Below are 23,434 nucleotides of genomic sequence, written 5' to 3' on the forward strand. Positions count from 1 at the left end.
CAAACTAATCAAACTAATGTATTAGTTTGGAAGATGTGCTGAGTGTTGCATGAAAAATGGAAAAATTGTGTCCATGTACATGAATATAATGGATTAAATTTCTTAGAAACCACTATGAGGCTGTGTTGGACATAGCAGAGTAAAAACTTTTCACACTCTGGTTTTATATTTTTCTGTAATCATGCATCAGGCAGTGACTGTACTCAGTGATTGTTACACTTCTTCTTGTTGTGTGCGTTGGGGGTGGAGGTGGTGAAGAGGTTCAGTCATTGTTGATGAGCTCAGCTTTCTCTGGAGGACCATTGATTCACTGCTGTTTAAGAGAGTCAGGATACTCTAATCACAAACAGAGACTTCAGTCAAACTGGTGGGATTTAATGCTTTTAACGCTCTGGAAGGTAACCAAGTATCGATACCAGGTTTATTGATGTGGCACCGGTCTGGTGGGTAAGGAGACCCTGTAACTCATCTGTTTTCAAAGCCTGAAGCGTGGAAGACTTTGGGTGCATTAACGGGCAATTTAATAGCTTTCTTTGTTCCACTCTGCCACTATAAAACTGTTACATTAAAAGAAAGAAAATCCTCTTCTGATATCCAAAATCTGGTCTCCTGTAAAACTGTTTGTAATTGCACTTAATTAAAGTGAACATTGCTGGCTGCAAAGAATACACCTGAGTAATTTGTTTGAAAGCTGTGAGTGTAAAAACTCAAGTTATTCATCAGAGCTCAGTTTTTCTTTCTTAAATGAGGCACCAAAGGTTTGCCCTTTTCCAGAATAGAGCTCTTGTCTGCCCCTCAGTCACAGATTAATTATATCTTCCTGCCAGTGGGGGCGTCAAATCAGAAAAGGCTTCTGTGTGTTTGTTATATGGTGGTGTATCAGCCCGATAATGTCCCGACCTGAAAGACGTAGGCGTAGACATTGATCATTTTGAGCTCTGATCGAGCTCTGATCAGCATTTTCCACCATTTTCTGACATTTCATGGACCAAACAATTAATCGATCAATTGAGAAAATAATCACTAGTTGCGGCCCTACTACACAAAATAAATAAATAAATAAAAATCATCCCAAATTACCCAACTCATCCACTGCATTTCAGCCAAATCTATCTGGACGTGAAGAGTGGAGGAGGTGGTGGTTACAGCAGCTACAAGTCCAATTACAAATCCATAAAACTAATGTTTTCTCTGCTCATATAAATAAAGTGTGAATGAAACAGGGTGTTATTAATACCAACGATTCAATCCTTTAGAACCTGTGAGGTCCTTTCAGGCCAACATGTCTTCTCCTATGTTGTGTTTGTTGAAATGTTTTTCATCCTGACAACGTCGCATCAGTCCAGGAAGTCCCCTGTCACTTGGCATTTTGAAAGGACAGACGATGAAATCACGCCATTAATTGTTTCAGCTCACTACTCAGCACTGTGGCGCTTCAGTAAGACGTGGTGGTAGCTTCTGAGTTTAAAGAAAAGCTGGTTAATTACAAACAGAATGAAGTGGGTCTCATTTAAAGCCTGAGAGGTGAACAGTGTCAGTCAGCAGAGGAGGTTGCTAAGGAAACAATTACTCCACACCAACAAAAAACACAACTGTGAATGGAAAAATCAATTAACAACATTCAGGCCCCTGAAAAACCTAAAGAAAATCTTGACCAGTATACTTTCAACTGTCTGTCTGCTTCGTCTGTGGACGCTTGCAAACTCGACAGTGGATAATAGAAGCAGAAAGACTTCTAATTGCTAATTTTATTGTCTGGTAAGATGCAGTCTAAAGGCTAAGATGTTCAGCTAATCTAAAAATTACATTATGTCCATTAATTTTTCCATTTTCACTACTTAACATTTGCACTTGAGCTGCCCACTTACAAAGAATAGATCCATTAGACAGCATCATGTTACAGAATTTATTTATCTTTTAAAACATCGTTCTTTGCCTTTGTCCTTTCACTTTTTGCTCTCGTCAAAAGTGAGCGATAGTTAAGCTCTATGAGCAACAGGATGGTCAGTATTGGTCAGGATTACTTTAAAAATGTATCCTGATACAGTTACTAATTACATGTTAAAAAAAAGGAGTAAGTAAACTAATTCAAGTATCACAATATTAAAGTAATGTATTGGTGAAATTGGCTAGATTAATATGTTTTCTGCTTATATCTGGTTTATTAATTTGTAAATTAATGAAATGGTTCAGGTCTTGGCCATGTGTTTTTACCCACTCACCATCCAGGTCACCAACACAGTAATTGGTCTGTGCAGCTAATCTTAGCAGTTGGCCTGTTTAGCTAACAATTAAGTGTTGGTCTTTGTAGCTAGTGTTAGCAGTTGGCACGTGTGGCTAACATTAGCAGTTGGTCTGTGTAGCTAACATTCGCAGTTTGTCTATATAGCTAATGTTCGCAGTTGGTCTTTGTAGGCAACATTAACAGGTAACATTTTGGTCTGTGTGGCTAACGTGCAGGTGGTCTGTCTTGCTAATGTCAGTGGATGGTCTGTGCAACTAACATTAGCAGTTTGTCTGTGTAGCTAACTTTAACGGTTGGTCTTTGTAGCTAATGTTAGCGGTTGGTAAGTGTAGCTAACCAGATCAATGTTGTGAGACTTGTAATCCTGCTAATAATCACATTTGTACTGAATGCATCTGTAATCTGATTATGTCTTTTTTTCTGTAACAGTAATGGAGTACAGTTACCTTTCTTTGGTGTCCAAATTACATAATCCCATTACATGTAATTCATTCCTGCCCAAGCACGAAAATGTTACAGCCCCAAATGGATTTTTCCTGACTGCCTCCATACCACTGATTAGACATTGACTGTGCTGTGCTGCAGATGCACTGTGCATCAAAAGATGAGGACACAAACATTCATTGAAGTGAATCAATGTGAAATAGGATCTGAAACAAATATTGAACATATTGAAGTCTTCTGTTATTTATGCAGACACACTTCTACTTTATTGATCAAGTCTGTCCACCCCAAACTGAGACAAAGAAAAAGATTAATGAAACACGATATTCAGCTTAATGTCCATTTCTTATGGTGCCGTGAAGGTTTCCTTTAGGACATTCTTTCAAATAATGACAGCAGGCAGGTTTGTTTCTTCTCTCCCCAGCGAGCCTGTTGGTGTGCCATGAGAACGTCTTTACCAGCTACTGATTTTCTTTTCTCTCTCTGTTCTCCTTACAGCTACACTGGGGACCTTGGACTTCAGTTTGCTGTATGACCAGGAGAACAATGCACTGCACTGCACCATTAACAAAGCCAAGGTGAGTCGCCACGATGACGATCATGATGACGATAATTTGCAGCCTCTGAATGGTTTGCTTAGATAATAACTTACATGACTTTGAAAGATGTATTCTGAATGAAAACGAAGCGTCTCGACTAGCAATTCAAGTTTGTCTGTGAGCAGTCACAGCTGACTGCCAAAGTCAGCATCAGGCCTTCGGTTACATTGAATATACCAACATAAGATAAGGAAACTACAACATAAGTTCAAAGCATTTAATTTAGCTAAACTGATCCCAAGTGTTGTGGCCGTATTGACAGTTCTACTCTTTATTCATTACAAACAGCAGACCAATAAACCAACTGACAGTTTTTCAATATGTTTCCAAAATCAATAATGACTGTTAAAGATGAATATCTCTGCAGCAGCCTACTCACGTGTCAGCCTACACGTACTGGCTGTGCAGTAGCAACTTAACACGTCCCACAGTTCTCTAGGAGAGATATATCTATTTTCATCTCAGAAAGCATTAATTATTTCTGAAGCATATTGTTAACAAACAGAACAAGAATACACATCCAGCAAATTGTGTTCCTGATGTTAAAGCGGCATTAATCGCCACGGTTTATTTTAAAGATGAAGGTAATGCAACCAGCTGGTGAATAAAGCCAAACACCTAGCAGCCACGGAGCCAGAAATGTTTTACTGGAGTTGGTGAAGACCAAAACAGAGCTAAAATAGTGAATTTTGTGTAAAATGTCGAAAACAGTCTGAGTCCAGTAGCTACCCAGTGCCTGAATTGACCCTTTCGAAGTCCCGTCCCTTTTTGCTTGTACCCCAATAACAGTTGAGCAGGCTTGGCAATGGTCAACTTCTGTTTCCTGTACTTAGATATGCTGTGCTAGACTCATCTATGTCGAAAATAATTTGGAGAACGGTTAAAAGATGTTGCTGGGGGACCTGGAAAAAACACATATAGCAAAGCGATGTTAGCAAAATGCTAGCAAACTAGCTAATGAATTGGAATGTGCACGATTAATCCACCCCCTCACTCTCCTTCCTTGGGGTCTTGTTCTCGAGCGAGGGGACAATGGGGCGTGAGATGGGACGGGTTATTGGAGTAGCGAGAGCGGTATTACACTCGGTATTGTGCCCAAAGGAGAGCTGAGCCAGAAGGCCCTGAGGGGTTTTCTCAGGAGGGTGGCTGGCATCTCCCTAAAGGATAGGGTGAGAATCTCAGTCATCCGTGGGGGATGTGTAGAAAAGAGCCGATTGCCACCTGGTCGCCTGGGAGGAGGCTACGGGGCAGACCGAGGACCAGGCAGAGGCAGTACATTTCCAAACTGGACCGGGAACACCTCGGAATCCCCCAGTCAGAGCTGGTTGATGTGGCCGGGGAAAGGGAAGTCCAGGGTCTCTATATACAATTAAACATCGTCAGCCTCGCAAGTCGGGACCAGAAATACTAGTCGCTTAAAGTATAAACCTGGCGCTGCAGCCCCTGGATGTTGTCATCAATGAAGTGGGACAGATGACAGCTTGTAAAAACAGCAGGTTTGTCTGTATTTTTATGTAGAAATTTAAAATAAGGTTGGCACGATTCAACCTAACTAACCAAACCAACAAACACCAGCCAGTCAATGGCAGAGTAAGGCTTGTCTTCGCATAGTGCTGGTGGGAAAATAAATTAATAAATAAAGCATTACACGGATGTTTAGGGCTGCATACCAGGAAGTGATGGTGTGCAATGAGAAGTGAGGGTACTCATGTGGACAAAAAGTCCTCAGTACGCCGTCGCTGCCTCAACTGAAGAGAGGCCTTTATTAAAAGACAAGGTATTATATGATGATTTATGTTTAATTTCCTCTGTTTTCTGGGTATATTTTTATCACATTGTAGTGAGAAGACCCTCTGTTCTCTAATCTGCTCCTGTTTGAGGTGTTAATTTGTGGGTGCTGCTGTTTGCTGTTCATGCAAATGTAGTTCCTCCATGATTAATTGTTTTTCTGATAAATTCAGAGCATACTTCATCATCATCTCCATTAGTACAAAACATACAGTACCTTTGCCGTAACCGCCGTTATCTCTGGTCCGAGTTTCTCCTCATTAACAGAAACACTTCATCTCACTCGCTAATTAATTCTGATCAGATCTGCCTCGTCTTTATTTGTCTTAGTGTTGAGCTGCTGTCAGTAAAACTCACCCCTTACTGCAGATATTTAAAATTCAAAGCCTGCCAATGCAAACATGAACCGGAGCTGCCAGTAGACCCTTCTCACGCTGGGTATTTTGAGTTGCCGCCGTAGGAAAAGCACAAGTATCGCTAATACACACTAAAAAATACCGGTCTGAGGTCAACATAGCACAGACGCAACACTTATATACATAATTATTGATCAAAAAAGGGGCGACCCTGTTTCTTCTTTAGTTGTTCCAGCTTTCCTCCTTTTGAAGAGGACCCTTTACAGCCCACTCACCTACTTTGAAAGCTACTGACCTAGTAGGCTACCAAGAAAACCACCCAATGGAGGGGTGTTTTGATACCTAACAGTAATAGAAAAATATTATTGTCGTGTAAACAATGGCTGTGTTAACAAGGAGGTGACAGTGAGCTGTGCAGGATTCACAATAAGGGCCCATATGGAGTCCTGGAGTGTTCGCTATTAAATAGCCTAAATAATTAAATAAGTAATTATGGAAGAAAAGATGAAATGAATAATTTGTGTACATTTTAAACTGAACAACAACAATGGAGCTTTTGTTGAGTTTCTCTCTAAAGAAACTTCTGAATTCAAGTGACTCTTTCACCTCAGTCAAGCTTGTTAACTCGTCATAAAACACACTCCATTCAAACTCGACAAAAAACAAAACAAGACTCACCAAAACCATCCAATTATTTCACAGAGTTGGACGTGAAAACGTTCTGGCTCTTCGGGCTATTTTTCATCCCTGCTGCAGAAAACATTTCCAATAACTCCAGAGCTTTGTGAAGTCCAAAAGTAAAAAGTTTATTGAGAGCAGTAATTGTTCCAAACTTCATACGTTATGCCAGCCTAATAAATTGTCTTTCACTCTTTTAGAAAGGGAAATATTTTTGTTTTTATTGTGTGTTTTAATTTTAATCTTTAAAACTAAAAGCTGAGAAAATATGTTTTCTGAGTCATTTAGGATGGAGTCATTCCAGGCGGGTAAGACGCTGTGCTGCACCTGTGATTTCCTTAAGAGAGGCTGGGAACGTGTGATTGGTTGAAATGTGAGGGAGCAGTGACATCACTCAGTTATTTATATACAAACCCAATGTCAAAAAAGAAATTGGACATTTTATAGATAAATGCAAGAATGCAAAAAAGTTTTTGACCTATTTTTAGTTGAATACAGTACAAAGATGAGATATTTAAAGGGATAGTTCACTCAAAAATTTAAATTTTGGTCATTATCTACTTACCTTCGTGCCGATTGAAGGTCGGGTTTATTTTCCAGTCCACGAAACACTGCTGGAGCTTCACAAGAAAACAGCATTTCAATTTAAGCGAATAGTGACCAATTTTCAATGTTAAAAAAAAGACAAAAAAGAAAAAGAAAATGCCTCTGTACTGCTTGTCCAGGTGTTTTAGCCTAAATCTTCATTGTAGATCCTAATGTTTTTTTTCTCAGTAGTTTTTTGTTTGAAAATTGGTCACCATTCACGTTACTGTTTTTTGTAAATATACACTCATTCCGAATTTGATGCCTGTGATATATCACTGTTTGTCTTTTAACAACACTTACTACGTGTTTGTGAACTGAGGACACTAATTAGTAAAGTTTTGAAAGCAACATTCTTCCTCATCCTTGTTCAATGTACGACTTCAAGTGCTGAAAAGTTTGGACTCTTGTGTCACATATTTTTAGAAAGCCACGCTGTTGAAAAAGACGTCATCTGGACGGCAGCAAATGTTGCTCCAAAACCTGTACTGTATGTGCCTTTCAGCATTAATGGGGCAGTTACCCATGATGCAGTTGGCACCCTCATACCATCACAGATGCAGGAAGTTGAATCTGAAGAATCTGTATGTTCCTGTCCCTCGACATCTATGGTTCTGAAAATGCGGACTCGTCGGACCGCAGCGCACTTTTCCACTTTGCGTCAGTCGATCTCAGATGAGCTCGGGCCTCAAACCTTACACACTGGACCTTTAAGGCTGTCTTTGTAAGTGCCATTTGTATTTGTCTATTTATATATGTTTGAAAGAGCAGTGACTCTGAGGAGCTGAAATAGGCTGCAAATCCAGGGGGCACTCGAGTAGATTAATGTTGCAGGTGAATCAATACTGTTTACAGGCTCTCTACGGACGACCAAGGTATCATTGATGAATTCTTACATAGTATTAATCAACCAAATATCCAGCACACTGGAGGTGGACTGCTATAACTGAACCATATCTAATTTGTAATAAAAAGCCAATTTTGATCCAATGAATATACAGTAATTATGAGCCCGGAGGTGTCGTCCTCTCTGATTCGCCCCCTGTGTGTGTGTTGTGATGAAGTGGTGGCTCTGACAGCCAGGCCTGTCGTCAGCAGCTATAACTCTTCCTATCTGTCCGCCTGAATAGCTGGTTTGGAGGAAAGTGGGCATCAGAGGAGCCGCTGTTGGCAGGACTGTTGGACAGCGGAGTGGGCATCAGGCCATCTTGATTTATGGTGGTTATTTTCTATACGACTCTGCTCCTGGACTTTTCGGCTGCTGCCTAGCCAACCAGAGAAAAAGCTTTTTCTCTCTCAAATACTGTATACACCCATTTCCATGATTTAATTTGTTTGCTAAATCCCTTAATGGTCTTTCGAGCTCCAGATTTGTTTTTGTTGCTCTTGCTGCCAAAGCTGCAGCAGCTTCGATAGTAACTGTGACGGAGCAAAACTCAATTAACCATGTCTCTGATTAGATCTGGAGGAATAAATACTTAAAGGGATAGTTCAGACTTTTTTAAGTGGGGTTGTATGAGGTACTTATCCATAGTCAGTGTATTATCTGCAGTAGATGGCAAGTGGGCGCCTAGTTTCAGATGAAAGTGGGGGAACAAGATTAGTGACAGGCAAGGAGGCAGGAATAGCAGGATTTTTTTTCTGTAGATAAAAAATATACATGCAGTACTTGTCAGTAAAGCACTGGAGCTCCCTACACTCTCTGGGGAAAATATTACACCAAACCTCCTTTAAGAAATATGACATAGCAATTTCTTACGTGTCTACAAGATAAGATAAAGTAGAACTTCATTAATCCTGAAGGAACTTACAGAAATTACAGTACAGTAACATAAGAATAACTTTCGAATATGGGTCGAAAAGAGTGTAGCAAAAATCCAAGATGTCTTCAGACCTAGTGATGGAGTCCTCATGTCATTTGAGAAAATTTTCCAAAAAAGCTTCTTCTTGTTTTTTTTTACTTAGTACATGCAGATCAGAAGTTTCATTTTAGTCAGCCAGAACATTTCACTAATAATGCCACCACTTTCTGCTTTGGAGAAAACTAAAGCACACAACTGTACGATGAAACAATATTCTGGATTTATAGAATCTTCTGATAGAAATTCCTGGAGGGAGGATTTACAAGTGGAAATTGCACTGGATAAGTGTCAGGATGCTTGTACAAAGGCACAAACCCAATCCGCACTTATGTAACTCCAGTTAAACTACCTAAAATTGATAGCAATAATCCAGATACATGCATCAAATGTAAACAGGAAAGGGGAACACTAGTCCACTGTCTTTGGGAATGTGTTAAAAGTTTGGGGGAGAAATCAACACAGCTGTTGCAGAGATTTATCCCCTAAAGTTACTCCTCAACCCACAGGTCTTTATTCTGGGAATACACCAGGGTATCCCAAAATTACAGAGAAGTAAACAATCCCTCCTCGACACGGGCCGACTACAAGCGAGACATCTGATTGCCCTCTCTTGGAAAAACACTACCAAACCTTGAATAGGTCAGCAGTTGAGAGAAATGTCCTGTTGTTTGCGGTGGAAAAGATAACCTATATTCTTAAGGGGAAGAAAATGACCAGGAACTCGCCTATTCTGTGAGGTGAAATTACAGATTTCACGCACGGAGTCTGGTTGGTGAGAAGAGAAAAATATTTGTCTTATGTCACAGCAGTTTCCTGTTGGGAAAAATCTGTCTGGTGGTGAGGTAAAATGGTGCAGATACTCTAAATATAGTATGAACATAAACTGATATTGATTTTTTTAAGGTGTACCTTTTTTAAGTGGCTAAAATCCGTTTTTTTGCTGACCCTGTCCACAACAGTTCATGGCTTTGCTTCCATGCTGGTACTTTACTGTAGCTAATACACTGACTGTAGACCCCACTCAAATAATGCAGACTCTCCCTTTAAGTCGGTAGGGACTGTGCGAATGACAGTGCATTGGGGACGGGGTTTATAGTGATGCAGCAGTGATAGCTCACATATAATATCATGGCCCTGCTGGCATTTAGTCAGAGAAATAAATGGCTCTCATTGCAGAAACTGACAAAAGGTCACCAGACAACATAACTTAAGCAAACAAAAGAGGTTAAAGGATGGCGCAAAAGGGCACTGGTCTGATGATTATTCCAACAAGGAAAAAGAGCTGACCTGAATTTGAATAAACGAGGCGTTTTAAAAGAATAATGTGTCGTACGTGGGAAATGCAGTGCAGCTTATCTCTTTATACAACTACTCTTAATCACCCTGACCCTCTCGAAATGGAAAAAAACCTAAAAATCCAACATGGTCTGAATGATACACAAGAGCTCTACAAAAAAAAAAAAGAAAAAAAAAAAAAAAGAAAAAAAGAAACTGCAGTTTTTGACAAACTGAAAGGATGCTTGGGTATTCATCAGAGAATGGTTGAAAATGTGAGAGTGAATTAATTTTGTGACATTACTGTCATAAAACCAGAGCCATTTTCATCCATTTAGTCATTAATTCTTCTGAAACTGTTGAAGAATATTTAATTTTTTTTCTTTTGTTTCCAAATGTCAAAATATCAACATTTAATTCAAATGTTGAGTGCGCTAATTCCTCTCTCTGTCTGATTCCTCTCCAATTTGGCTACTGGATAATGAAGGATTGCCTAGTGCTGCAAAGCAATTTAAAGCCAGTTTTTCTCTGTTATTTAATAGAAAGTCACTTATTTGAAACCGACAACTTGCTTCCTTGATATAATTCCCTTTGTGCTTGGAAGGCTGTGGAAACTCTCTAAAGGCTTTCTAACACCAGATTTATAGCAAGCAGTGGTACAAAGACCCTTGACCCGACACTTTAATGCTAAAAAAATCATCAAGAATCCCAATATCAACGCCAGAAATTGTAAAGAACCCCAATATTACTTCTCTAAAATATCAAGAACCCTGATATCAATGCTAAAAATGGTTAAGTGTGTGTGTGTGTGTGTGTGTGTGTGTGTGTGTGTGTGTGTGTGTGTGTGTGTGTGTGTGTGTGGAGGGGCAGTGACACAGACAGGGAGGAAGAGATCAGAGGCAGAGAGACAGCAGACTGACAGGCTATTTTTGCGTTATTTCTGCTGTGTGAGAAGCTGTTAGATCTGTCCAAATTGTCACAATCCCCTAATGAGATTGTTTTATCACCCAGCGCTCAGACACCCGCCGGCGTTGTGCCGACGCTGAAACGCTGCTTCCGCTTCCAGACAGGATCCCTGGAGCATAAGGCCTCCCATTGGCTAAACGGTTTGTGGTGCGTTCAGATGTGGTCGGTTTTATGAACGCACTTCATGTTAAAACAACTATAAACTATTTCCCCCAATAGAAAAAAGAAAACATTGAATATTTCCTACCACTGGTTGCAGAATTGTCCAATGTGAACGTAATTCTGGGGGGACACAGATCCATCACAGGTCTTTTCACGTGTTTCCTTTTGGTAATTTCATTTAGAAGTATATTTTTTCACTGTTATGCTGACGACACTCAGTCAAATCTGACTCTAGGGGACGTCCAAAGTTGCATGGGTTGTAACTTTCTATCCCATTACTTCATGTAATGAGAACACATTTACACCCTGGACAAGTCGCCAGTACTACTCTCATATTTGAGATTTAGACCTCACCTCTGCCTCAGTGCATTCAAATTAAGTAATTATTGATTAAGTAATCAATAGTCAGAGGAATTTCTCCTTACCTACTATCACATGTGGAGTTCCTCAGGGATGCATCATAGGTCCTTTGTTCTTTTCAGATTTCCTCTTGGTAAATTCATTTAGGAGAATATATTTTTTTTAAATGTTACACACTCCCTCTAAAAACTGAACAATCAGAGGACTTCAAAAGTTGGAAGACTTTCTATTCCATTGCTTTGTGTGATGAGAGCCTACCTCAGATTTTCCTTTTAGACCCCCTGGTCTTCGCCATTGTTATAACTGCAAATGTTTGATTTGAATAAGCTAAAAAATGTGGCTCAGGACAATTTAGCACTCTCACATTTGTTAAAACATGTCATGTAAAATGCCACATTAAAAGTAATTTGCTGGACAGTTATTGCATAAGAGTTTCTGCAGCAAGAAACCTTTCCACACTTTATACAGCATCCAAGTCCCTTCATTTACCCACCCAGCACAATGCAGACAAAACACTACCTGCATTATTGCCCTTCAATTAAGCCGCCAATCATCACTGCTTCTGCATTTTCAATTTTTCTCCTTTTTCTTCCCGCTCTTTTATTACAAAAAGAATAGCGTGAATGGACACTGATAAACCCTTTAAATATTTCTAAGTGTGTAGTGCAGCAGTTTAGATAATGTAGAATACACATAAAGTAAGAAGTCCGTGGGTTTCTTTCCAGCTCGTCTCAGTAATCTGCTTTTGAATTAATTTGTAAGTGGAAATGAAGAGCTCTGAACCATGCAATAAAGATGAAGGTAGTAGCACAAATAGCCCATAGACTCCCTCTTGTTAACATTTAATTAAATTCCTCACCTTGGCGTGTCAACAGTTTGAGAGCCAGAACTATTTTATAATTAGCTTTTATTTCATTTTAATGAAGGTTACTTTTACATGGCAAAAATGACTGTTGCAATCCTTTTTTCTTTTTTTTACAACATGAGACTTGTCCTTTATCCTGTAAGATCTTTTGGTTTTTTTTTTTGGTTTTTTTTGCCGTGTGAGATAAATAGGGGTATTTACTTTGTCAAAGTGAACTTTGTTTTATGTCCACGCTGGCATCATGCTAGCAAATCACTGCTGGGGGGGGAATTGCATTCCATTTGAACCAAAGACATTACAGAGACATCAAATAGTGTTTCAATTAAGCTCTGGGTGTGGGCACAAATGGTGTCATTACAAACAGTAATGACTATCATGTCAATCAAATCTAGAATTATTAAGAGAATACTAATGGCTATTTACTCATTACATGAATGATTCAATTTAGATGAGTATATCATAATGAAACCTCCCTTTATGTACCAGAGACATTGAACTTCTTTGCCGCTGTCTAAAAAGCTCTGCTGACAGATGAAGAAGAAATATTCTTCCATTGTGCAGCGTGCATCAAAAGGCTTTGTAATGTTGTCAATTTACATTGTCTCCATTTAACACACATAGAAACTAAAAAAAAACAGATAAAAGGGCTACTGTTGCCTCCATTTTTAGGTGCTAAACAATCAAAGAGTATTTTTCTTATTGAGTAAATATAATTTACTTTGCCCTGGTGAAATGCAAGAAAAGTGTTTTGATCTTATGCAGTCTGTATTTTAAGAGTTTCCTTTGCAGTTGTGCAAAATATTGGAGGAGGATATGATGTAAATTCAAATATTCAGCGCACCTGTTTACTACAGCAGAGTATATTGCATCTGTAGTTTATTGTCTGGGAAAAGCAGGTATGTAACATAGTAGGATTAGTAGCGAATGTAATAACTGACTATAAAAATTGTATGCAATACTTTATACTGAGAAAAGTATAGAATCCCCGGGAGGCAAGCGAGAAAAATAATCTGGTGATCCATTTTCTAAATCTCTCCAGTGTGTGTTTATGCCCTAAAGCTGTGGTTTCCAAATGCTGTGCTGAGCCACACTGGTGTGCTGTGCAATATACAACTGTGGAAAACTTTTTAATGTATTCTAACTTTGTTTTATTGTTGCAATGCATGCATTTATTTCCCAATACAGAGGCAAATTCTATACCGTAAAAAAAAAATCCATTAAAAACTTTCCATCAAAGCGTACCCAAATTTTTTCCACATGCACAGTTGCCAGATGGTGGGAATTATGAAGAGTGTGACACATCAAAGGCCCTCATTGATTGACAGCTATTTTTCCCCCTCTGATTGGCTAGTAGGTCACTCATTGCCTCTGCTGCTTAGGTTAGTTATGGAGGCTATTTTGCATGAATGTGAAGACAGGTGTGCCTTTAGATTTTGGTCTGCCCTTTGGTGTGCCATGGGCAAAAAAGTTTTAAAAGCACTGACCAAAAGTCCACATGCAATGGAAATCTCTGGTAAAAACATACAGGAAGGACAGGAAATACAGTACAGAGGTGGTTTTCTTGCCACATTTGACACCTGGTATTTAAGGGTGAGTCAGCTAACTTAGCTGCACAGCTAACCATGCTAACTGCAGAGCTTCTTTAGCAAAAAGTAAAGCTATCAGCATGCTCAGGAAAGCATCAGGAAACTGTAAATGACCTCAGTACGTTCTCCCCTGTTGGTCTCGGAGGCTGTGTTCAGTTCTGGTTCGGTTTTGCTCACTGGGAGGCTGCTGAGCCTGCTAACAGAAGCTAAAACATACTTTCAAAACAAAATTTTCGGTGTCATAGACCTTTTTTTTTCCTGGAGAGGGCAATGAAAAATGGGAGGTTGTAGGGAAAATCAGGAGAATTGGCAAGTAAGCAGCTAAGTGAGCAGAAAATTTGACCCAGAGTTGAAGGTGAGGTTGATGTGATTTCGTATAGTAACGTTAATCAGCCCATTTTGTCCTTCATGTAGCTAACGTTAGCTAGCTGCTGAATCAGTCCACTGTAAAATGCCTCACACATAACTGGCTGTCACAACTTCCACTTTCCTCAAAGTGAACAAATTCTTGCCAGAGCCGTAACCTCTGTATTTTGGTGAAGGTTTGAGGTGGTGAACATCTTGGAAAACAAACCGATGGACTGCTCTTATTTCTATTTCAACCAAAAGTCTTTTAATATTCCAGTGCCTTTATTTAGAACCTGCTGAGAACCCTTTTATATTATGGTACAAAGAGCTCTTGACCAAAGGGTTTTATCTAGAAAACACTCAAAGGAATCTACTGAGAACCTTTTTATATTCGAGAACACACTCAGTGGGTTCTGCCAGGAACTTTTTAATATTCTGAGTACCCCTTTATATTCCAAGGATTCTGTCTAGAACACACTCAGATGGATCTTAACCCTCTTGAACCTTTGAGCAATGACTGTTGAAATCCTTGAAGAACTCATTCTTCCAAAAATTGAGTTCTTAATGGAACCCTTAGCACTTTCTTCACAAAAGGGTTCTTCAGAAGCAAACAGTTCGGGGTAGAACATCAGCCCTACAGGGAGAACCCTTTTGGAACCCATATTAAGAGCATCTGTCAGATTTGTAAAATGGACCACCAGAACTTGTTTTTCTCACTCTCGTCTTAGTGCTTCCATTGAAAAGTAATAACACTTTTGTAACGCAATTACAGTAAAGCCCTACTGTCCAGCACTGCATGGAACTGCTTTAGCGACCATATAACGCCTGGTAATAACAGTAATTAGAAAGAGAAAGTACTTATTCAGGAAGCACTTTTCTTCCAGAACACAATGCTCCGCAGTCTGGATAATGATGTTAAATTGATGGTGTACTAGTTTCTAACATTGCAGTGCCAGTCACCAACTTTTTACCTAACTAACATGACTTCATCTGTAGCTTCACCTTCTTAACAGGCTGCCGGCTGCACTGAGAGGGTCAGGCCACATCCATTGTAATAGCTCGCATGAAGGAAATAAGTCAATTTTGCCCCTCGGAGAAGGCTTTAATTGATTTAAAGGGGCGCACATGCATGTAAGACGTTCAGAGAGACAGAAATAGCTAACAGCACTTCCTCTCCATGGACTCCATCTCTGTTGGCTGCAGTGGTCAGGATGTAGAGGATCATCATGACGCAAACACAGTTAAAAGCAAGGGATGGGAAGAGACATGTTCTTACCAATGTCCAGAGATTACTGAATTGCAAAAGCAATAATTTTTTATCAAATTAAAATATAACCACTGTTGTCTGTCACTGTCTAGTCAATGTTAGTTAATGAGATTCAGCATTGTGACAAAGCCCCTGTGCTTATCATAGATGCAAAACTACATGCTTTAAAGTTTCTTAAGTCTATATTCATGGGTCTTTTTGTGCTGCCAAAATTTAAAGGTTCTAAATATTCAAAAAAAATTCAGCCTCATTAGAAGCCAGCAAACAACTATCTGCAACGAAAAAGAAGACAAACTTACACTCGCTGTGTTTTTATTGTTATTCACTCATATCTGTTTCGCCAAGACAGACGTTGTGCATGCGAGTCCCTTTTGGTTTTCCCTGCGTCTGTTTTCAATACGGAGGTCTTGTGAGTAACTTTATCACATCTCAGATAATCAGTGAACTAAAATATGTTTCTGAAAACATTTTAGGCATGAAGCAGGTGAAGCAGTAACAGTTGATCAACACTGCTTAATTTTGACAGTTTTATCTGAGTTTCAGGAGTCTCTGTTGGAAATGGTTGTGTCTTTGTTTATTGTGCACATTGTACAAACTATTTATATGTTATAATATAACAGTGCTTTTACGATCTGGGTGTGTTTATGAAAAGAAAGCACTTGGTTATGCTTAGAGAAAGATCATAGTTTAGGTTAAAATGATCAATGTCACGAGATTGAGCTTGCATGTCTAGAAGGGATCACCTGACCTGCAAGCCAGAGTGGTGGCTGCCTGGTTACAGTCTTTCTCATTTCACAGCCAAACAGTCAATAAAATGTTTCTGAAAACATTTTAGGTGAGAAATAAGCAGCGTAGTACCAGAGTCTTGTGACACTTTTCCCCCCGCAGGCTGACAAATATACACAATTTTTTGTAATTAATTCCCATGTTGTAATCTTAGTCATCACTCCTCTGGCAGCTGCACATTGTCCACTCTCGTACCGTGCGCTGGAGACTGATAGCTTTTACTATGCTTATGTCACTCTGAAACCATGAAATAGCCGCCCTTGGTCTTCAAATGTCAGCCTTTTTAGATGTTTCGCTTTCAGAGTTGTTGCCTTGGTAAGATTTTAGTGAATTGTACAGAATGACTCACAGGCCTGACTCTTAAGACCTCAGATACCAACAGAGCTTTTTAGATAATACAATAGGTTCATACTGGTAAAACTCAAGAATGTCACTGGTTTTAAGACTACAAGGTAAAGGACATTTTCTTTGTGACTTTCTTTTGTATCTGACAAACTGAATTCTGTTGAAACCGGAGCAGAGCACACATATTGTGTGTTTCTTTTTACCTGTGTATAGATGTTCAAGCCAAATCAACTCGAATACAGTGATTGTTGCCCAGATTTCTCACTTTACAGCCTCCTCATGCTACAAAAAGAGGAGAAAATTAGAGGGCAGAGATCTTCAGAGCTACAAAGTCAATAATTAATTGGACTGATTGAACTGCATGTCCAAATTCTGTAATGACAATAGTGCTTCATTATTATGAATATGCCAATATAGATCAAGGCACAGATCCTCTCCAGAGTCTGTTTGCAGCTCAGTGTCACTGCATCAGGCATCCACAGGAGAGTTGGTGTTATTGATCAGAATATTTATATATGAGCGGAGGTTGGCTGGATCACATGTTGCATTTGGAGGAACCACGATCATGACTGGTATTTTATAACACAGTGCAAGTATGTTAAAACTACATTTTAAAATGTTGACATTACCTTTTAAACACATTGGGGGTTTGAGGCTTCACCCATAGCTGAATCTTTCTTTGTCATCTGCTGATTAAAAAGCAGTGACAGGAGAAATCTGTAATATATAATAAACCATAAAACGACCATGTTGTGTCATCAGAGAAAAAGAAAACATGTTTAGTTGACACGAATGCTGCAGCTGCTGTGTGCCCCTTTTAAAATTTCCATTCTGGACGGGAATAACTGTTTTGTATGTCAGTTTCACATTTATCAAATTAAGTTCAAATTAATGCTGAATGTTTGCTAATATGTTGAACTGTCTGTTTATGAGTCTTAAGCAATCATTAATAATCTATTAGAAGGAACAGATGTTTCCAACGGTTAAATTAAGCAAAATGTCAGTGGACTTTGGATGCTGGGTTTAATGTTACAATAACAGATAATTGACAGTTGATCAACTTACGGTGGAGGACTCATTGTCACTTGTTTTTGTCAATTTATGATATCGCATGCATCCTGCACTTCTGTGGAGCTCCTGCAGCCTGCCTGTCTCTGCCGTGTCAGGGGAGGAAGGGGGCAGAGGCAAAGGGAAACAACTTGCTTGAACTATAGATCATATATTAAATCAGGATTACAGCCTATTTAATATACAGTCTATGGCTCCAACTCACTATTCAGACTGTTGTACTCATTTTTAAATGCACACTGACTACATATGTGAATTTGTGAGCAGCTGTTGATGATGTCAGCAAGAACTCATGTGGAAGCAGAAGCAAAAAACAAGAGTTTGAGAGTAGTTTTATTCTCGTTGGCAGGACAAATTTGGACTATAATTAATAGAGTTAAGAGATTCATTGAGACCGACCCTGACCCCCGGAAAGGTTAATGTGAACAGGTGAGGCCTGACCTGATTAAAGTATAAGCACTACTTATAAGTTAAGGGACACAGATGAGTAAAAAGTTTGGATTTAAAGGCTTTAACTGAGTCGATTTTCTGATGAGGTTATTCCAGAGGAGGCGGGCGAGGCTCTTCTCTTTAACTCTGGGGACACAAAGAAGCCCAGTGTTCTGAGAGCGAAGAGCATGGGATGGGATATTTAATGAGATCCGAGAGACAGGACGGAGCGAGCCCATTCACAATTTTGTAAGTCATTGGGAGCATCTTAAAGTCTGATCGGACACGCACAAGAAGCCGATGACAGGAGGCTAGGATTGTTGTAATATGATCAAAATTTTGGTTCTAGTTAAGATTCTAGTTTGATTTTAGCAAAGTTGCATAGGCGGAAAAAGGCAATCTTGATGACTTCTGTAATGTGCTGATCAAAAGAGAGTTCAGGATGAGACGTAATCAGGAATCATAAGCATTGTGTAGAATGGCAGCGATCAGCACTGGCGGACGCGACGCAGCCGTGCCCGTTGGAATCAAACGACTTTTAGGATTTTGTTCCTGGTTTTCTACTAGAACAGCTTTTTTCAGTTAAAACGCCCCTTTTTAACGAATTCACTAATGAAATCAGCTGATGAGAAACTAGTTATTCTCAAAAGACAAAACAAAAATTGACCATGTTGAGAGACAGTTGCTGCCTTCAAATGGAACAAGTAAACTTGTAATTAAGAAACAGGAACTCGATTTCTACTTACAAGGTCGCAAATACCATGGGGGAAGGGGTTAACATGAACTCTCTTCCTGAACACTGTAACACGACCACATCTAAAAGCAGCAAATCATCAGGAAGAGTTGAGATTTCAGATGCCTTGTTTGCTTTAAGTATCTCCAACATGGCCACCCTCCAGACTGATGACATGCTGTGAAAACACTCTAAGATAAAGACTCCGTTAGGACAATAATGCAATAGAACAATGAATGGCTGTTTGTTCTTTTTCGTTGCTGATATTCTCCTTAAAAGCCCTTTATCGCCATCTGGAAACTTAAAATCTCTGTGTTTTGTTTTCAAGTGATGAGCTAAGATTTTGCAAAGCAAGATAAGATGTTTGCTCTTGTCACATTGACTCCATCAGGCTTAAGGGTTTGGGTTAATCTGCACTCTTCTATGCATTTATAGGCTTGTTTGATCCAGATGCTGTGCGCATTTCTTGCCCTGCACATACGGAAATTTACAAGACAGCAGAACCTTTTTAAAAAAGGATTTATGCCAGAAACTCAGTGTTAATTTGTTTACATTTCACTCTGCCCTAGAAAACACAAAATAGTGAAAGCATTTCACAAGGTTATTCAGTACTATGTTTTATATGCAAATAGAAATGATAGGAGGCTGAATTCATCAGGAATATATTATTAAACCACTACATGTTTTTGAACAAAATTACAAGAAGCAAAAACACATTGTAGCACACACAAATAAAAGCATGAATTTATTTGTTGTGAAGGAGCTTTGCCTACTGCAGTACAAGCAAACATCAGCTATTCACCTGATGCCAACATAAAATAGCCCTGCATTCTTATTTTGTACCATTTCAAATCTCACAAAGTAACCCCCCGCCACTTTCTTTGGCTCCTGTCACCTCGGCTGAATAAAGAACTCTTCACTCCCTCATGCAGCAGCATTGCAGTGCCCCCTAAAATCAGGCAAGACGAGACAGTCTCCGTCATTGTACTTCGGTTCTGCTGCATCCTCGTAGCTTGTTATGCCTCGGCACATCACCGCACAACCATAAAATCATCCACAGTACGGCTCGCTGCGGGAGGCCTATCTGTATGGAAAGATGCCGTCCCTGCTCCTCTGCCTTTGTTCTGGTTATTCAGCTCTGTGCTTCATAAAATTACAGGCAAATTTACAATCTTACACCTCTCTTTAAAAAAAAGACAACAACTGCCAACTGTTGTAACTCACTCGCTCTGGATCTCCTCCGTCTTCATTTAAAATAGGAAACAATCTATTAACTACTGATAAGGGCCCTGTGGCAGCCTTCAATCTCCTGGACCTCGGACAGCCTGGAAGGCTTTCAGCACTGCGCTGGCACCACATCACTGCTTCTAACAGGTTTTTCCTCACACCCGACTTTTCCAATTATCTTACTTGATCATAGCTGATCCAAGGTCTGTTTTACATCTTTCTGTGTTCGAGGCGGAACTATCCGGGTGGCATGAAGTGGCAGCTTGCCACCCCTGCAAGATGCCTTGCCGCCCCAGCTGCCACCCTAGTTTTGGACAGTGTGGGAGCCTAAATGCAATTCACTGACGCTGGTTCTAAAAGAAGATAATTAAAATCGCAAAACCATTCATTCATTTACTGTAGAAGGAACTACAAGGAATATGTGCAGGTACTTTCAGATCAGTTAGTTCATTAAATGTCACTCATGTTATATTTGTAATGGTCGGGTATAGGTAACTGTTTTCCAGCTAAGTGCACACCTTCAATTGCCTTAATTGATGTTCCCATGAGGAGGGAGTTTTGGGGTTAACCTGAGGGCAGTAGAGAGAAGAAGTGAACTGTTGAACTTTACTGAGTGGTTCTGTGGGTTTTTCCAAGCTTCATTCAGTGGAAACCCACAGGCGCAACTGCAGGTTTGAGTTCATTACGGTCGTCGCTGTACTCTCACGTTGTTGTTGTGTTGGGCAGTGCATTTAAAATTACTGGTGTTACACAGGACAGGTCAGGAACACGGCCTCTGATTGGTCCAACACCCAAAAAATTAGTAATTAATCACATTCTTTGTTGGATTTATCATTATGGATATATTTACATTATATATGCCAAAAAGATGCTGTAGTTCAAGACTGGATTACAATCCTTCTGAAAGACATAGGAGTGCACCAGAGCCAACACTGTAGGCCTTTTCTGCTTAGCTTACTTCGGGGCTAACATCCTTTACCTTTCCAGCAGTTGGGAAACAACAGACGGGACTTTTCTAGGTCTTGAGAAGCTGCAGCATTTATTAATTGACGCACTGTAACCTGAACTGCAAGATTGTCCTTAAGGCTGATTTCTCTCATGTGCAAGGACTTGTCAAAGGCTTTTTAATCAGCATTTCTGGATATCTTGTATCGCTGGCAACAATAGAAGTACAGAGTATATGTGACGTTATTGACCCTTCCTGTGTCCCGTCCACTTTTTGCTCTATTCTCTAATAACAGTTGAGCAAGTTTGGTACCTCAGTCAGCTGTCTTCTTTCCTATAAAAGCAGAACATCCTAATAAGGTCTTTAGCAAAACACTAATTTTAAGTTAAGTAGCTTACGTTAATTAAAAAGATGTGCTCGGAAAAATGTCTAAAGACTCAGAAATATTCTGTTGCCACCTTTAGATATTTATATTCATTACACAATAATGTTTTTGAGTTCAGATAACTTTATTTGGGGGCTTTCCAAGCAAATATTGATATATGTAAATTTTTTTAGATAAAATCTTCATATATATATGTCTGCCACCCCTTAAAGTCTCCATGCAACCCTCTTGCCGCCCCATGAATATTTCTGTAGATCCGTCCCTGCTGTGTTCAGATGTAGAAGGTTTCTAATTGGCCTGGCTGCCTGCTGCTTGTTCAGTCTAGTTGTCTAGAGTGAAGATGGATCCCTTTCCTTGATCATTCTTGCCTCCGTAGCAGCGGGACCTGGCGATATGCGTCAGTCTGTCAGATCGTCTATTCATCTGTCAACAGTTTGTTTGGTGCACAGCAAGATATCTCAACAAACTGCTGGTCAGATTGTTGAATGAATGTTGCACACATGTTGAATCAGCAATGTTATGCACTTCAAACTTTACTTCAGTGGGTTGTGGCCAAACAAAAAGCACTGCCGTGATTGCATGGATTTGGTGAGGGGCATCGAGTACGTTCCTGTAATGAACCTGGAGGTGGATTTCCTGAAGACGTTCATGGGTTCTTGGAAAAGTTATCGAAGCCAAAAAGGGCCATTTGCTTCCTTCACAGTAGGATTCAGCTCAGCATCGTTATCCAAGTTTTTCAAAACTTTGCAGTCTGTGTTCTTTGCTCAGTACAACATACTGTCGTCTTTCCACTGGGTTATTGCAAAAGTATGTTTTAGTTATAACAAGTTTGAAAGACGGGGTTTTTGCCAGGTAGGGAGAGTCTAAAGAAAAGATGTGTGGTTGCATTCTGGGATGGGATCCAGTACTTTTAGATCTTCAAAGGTTTTGTTTTTGTCCCCCAACTTATCCTGCTCAGTGGCCTGAACTGTTGCAGAGCAGGCCACTTCCTTTAGGGTGAGAAGAAGCACTTTAAGTGCCAGTACCAAACTGACAAAACCATAAAACATCAGTTTAGAATTTTCTATACATCCCAAAAGAGAAAAGGACAGTAGGTAGGTGTGCGGCAAACACTTCATCACAGATGTTACTGAGTCAATGGCATGTGTGCTGATTGTGCCTGTAGATCAACGTGAATCAGAAAAGAGTCTTAGTGATGGTGAAACTAAAGCTTTACAGTGAAAATATACATCCCTACCATAAAACTCCTGCTTTTTGAATGGAGTTTGGTTTAACAGTCTGGCCACTGAAAGACTGCAGGGAGCAGAGGCTATTCTAACGTTAATAATTAACATAATAAACCTTCCAGTAATGAAACTTTTAAACAGCATGAAGTAAAGTAAGAAGTGGAGCTAAAACTGACCAGTTTCCCACTTAGCTCATAATATGTAAATGATTGTATGTTAATCACACTTATTTCTAACCTTCTCTAAATTAAACTTTGATACCCTCTCTAGTCAGCACCATAGAGAGCAGAGGAAGAAGTGGACGGAGCTTTCAGGTCTGAAAAGTGATGCAGAAGTCCCTTAAACCTGCATTCTTTCTCATCGCCAGCAGAGGGTGACTCTACTGGTTGCAAAAAGAAGTCACTGTATGGAGTCTCATACAAAAATGAGCCCACTTCTCACTTGATTTATGACAGTTTCCTAAAGATTTTATGGTCTCAATCGCCACTTTCAACTTTCCTTGCAGCATGACTCTCAGTTTTGTTCCCATTCATAGACATGTGCTTTTGGGCGGGGCTACCATGTGATTGACAGGTCTGTCCAGTTCAACACACAGGGTTCACAAAACTCAGATCAAACTGTCAAACTAGGCAGTGCTGATCAAATAATGATCAAGATTCTGTTACTGCATTTCCTGTGTCTGGTTAAAATACTCACTCTAGCAACACCTTTTGTAGGTCTGAGGTTCCCTCCTAGACACAACCAAGCAGCCGTCATTGTGCTACTGGTTTCCAAAATAGCCTCCCGAAACTCGGATCAAACTGTAAAATTAGACCGTATTGATCAAATTTGGATCAAGATTCTGTCACTACAAGAGCTTTCCCTGACTAAGATTCATCAAACCAAATTTGGCCGCACAATATG

General features: G+C 39.8%; 1 protein-coding gene across 1 annotated transcript in view; it reads left to right on the top strand.

Annotated features, from left to right (window-relative positions):
• Positions 1 to 890: 890 nt before the first annotated feature.
• Positions 891 to 23,434, top strand: part of doc2b (double C2-like domains, beta) — a 103,571-nt gene continuing 81,027 nt past the window's right edge. Inside the window, exons 1-2 of the mRNA XM_084730664.1 lie at positions 891 to 909; positions 3,188 to 3,267. Of these exons, the coding sequence (XP_084586790.1) occupies positions 891 to 909; positions 3,188 to 3,267 (99 nt within the window). The remainder of the gene's footprint in view (positions 910 to 3,187; positions 3,268 to 23,434) is intronic.

Source organism: Lutjanus erythropterus, chromosome 11 (assembly GCF_056507025.1).
Source record: "Lutjanus erythropterus isolate fLutEry1 chromosome 11, fLutEry1.hap2, whole genome shotgun sequence".
Taxonomy (NCBI): domain Eukaryota; kingdom Metazoa; phylum Chordata; class Actinopteri; order Lutjaniformes; family Lutjanidae; genus Lutjanus; species Lutjanus erythropterus.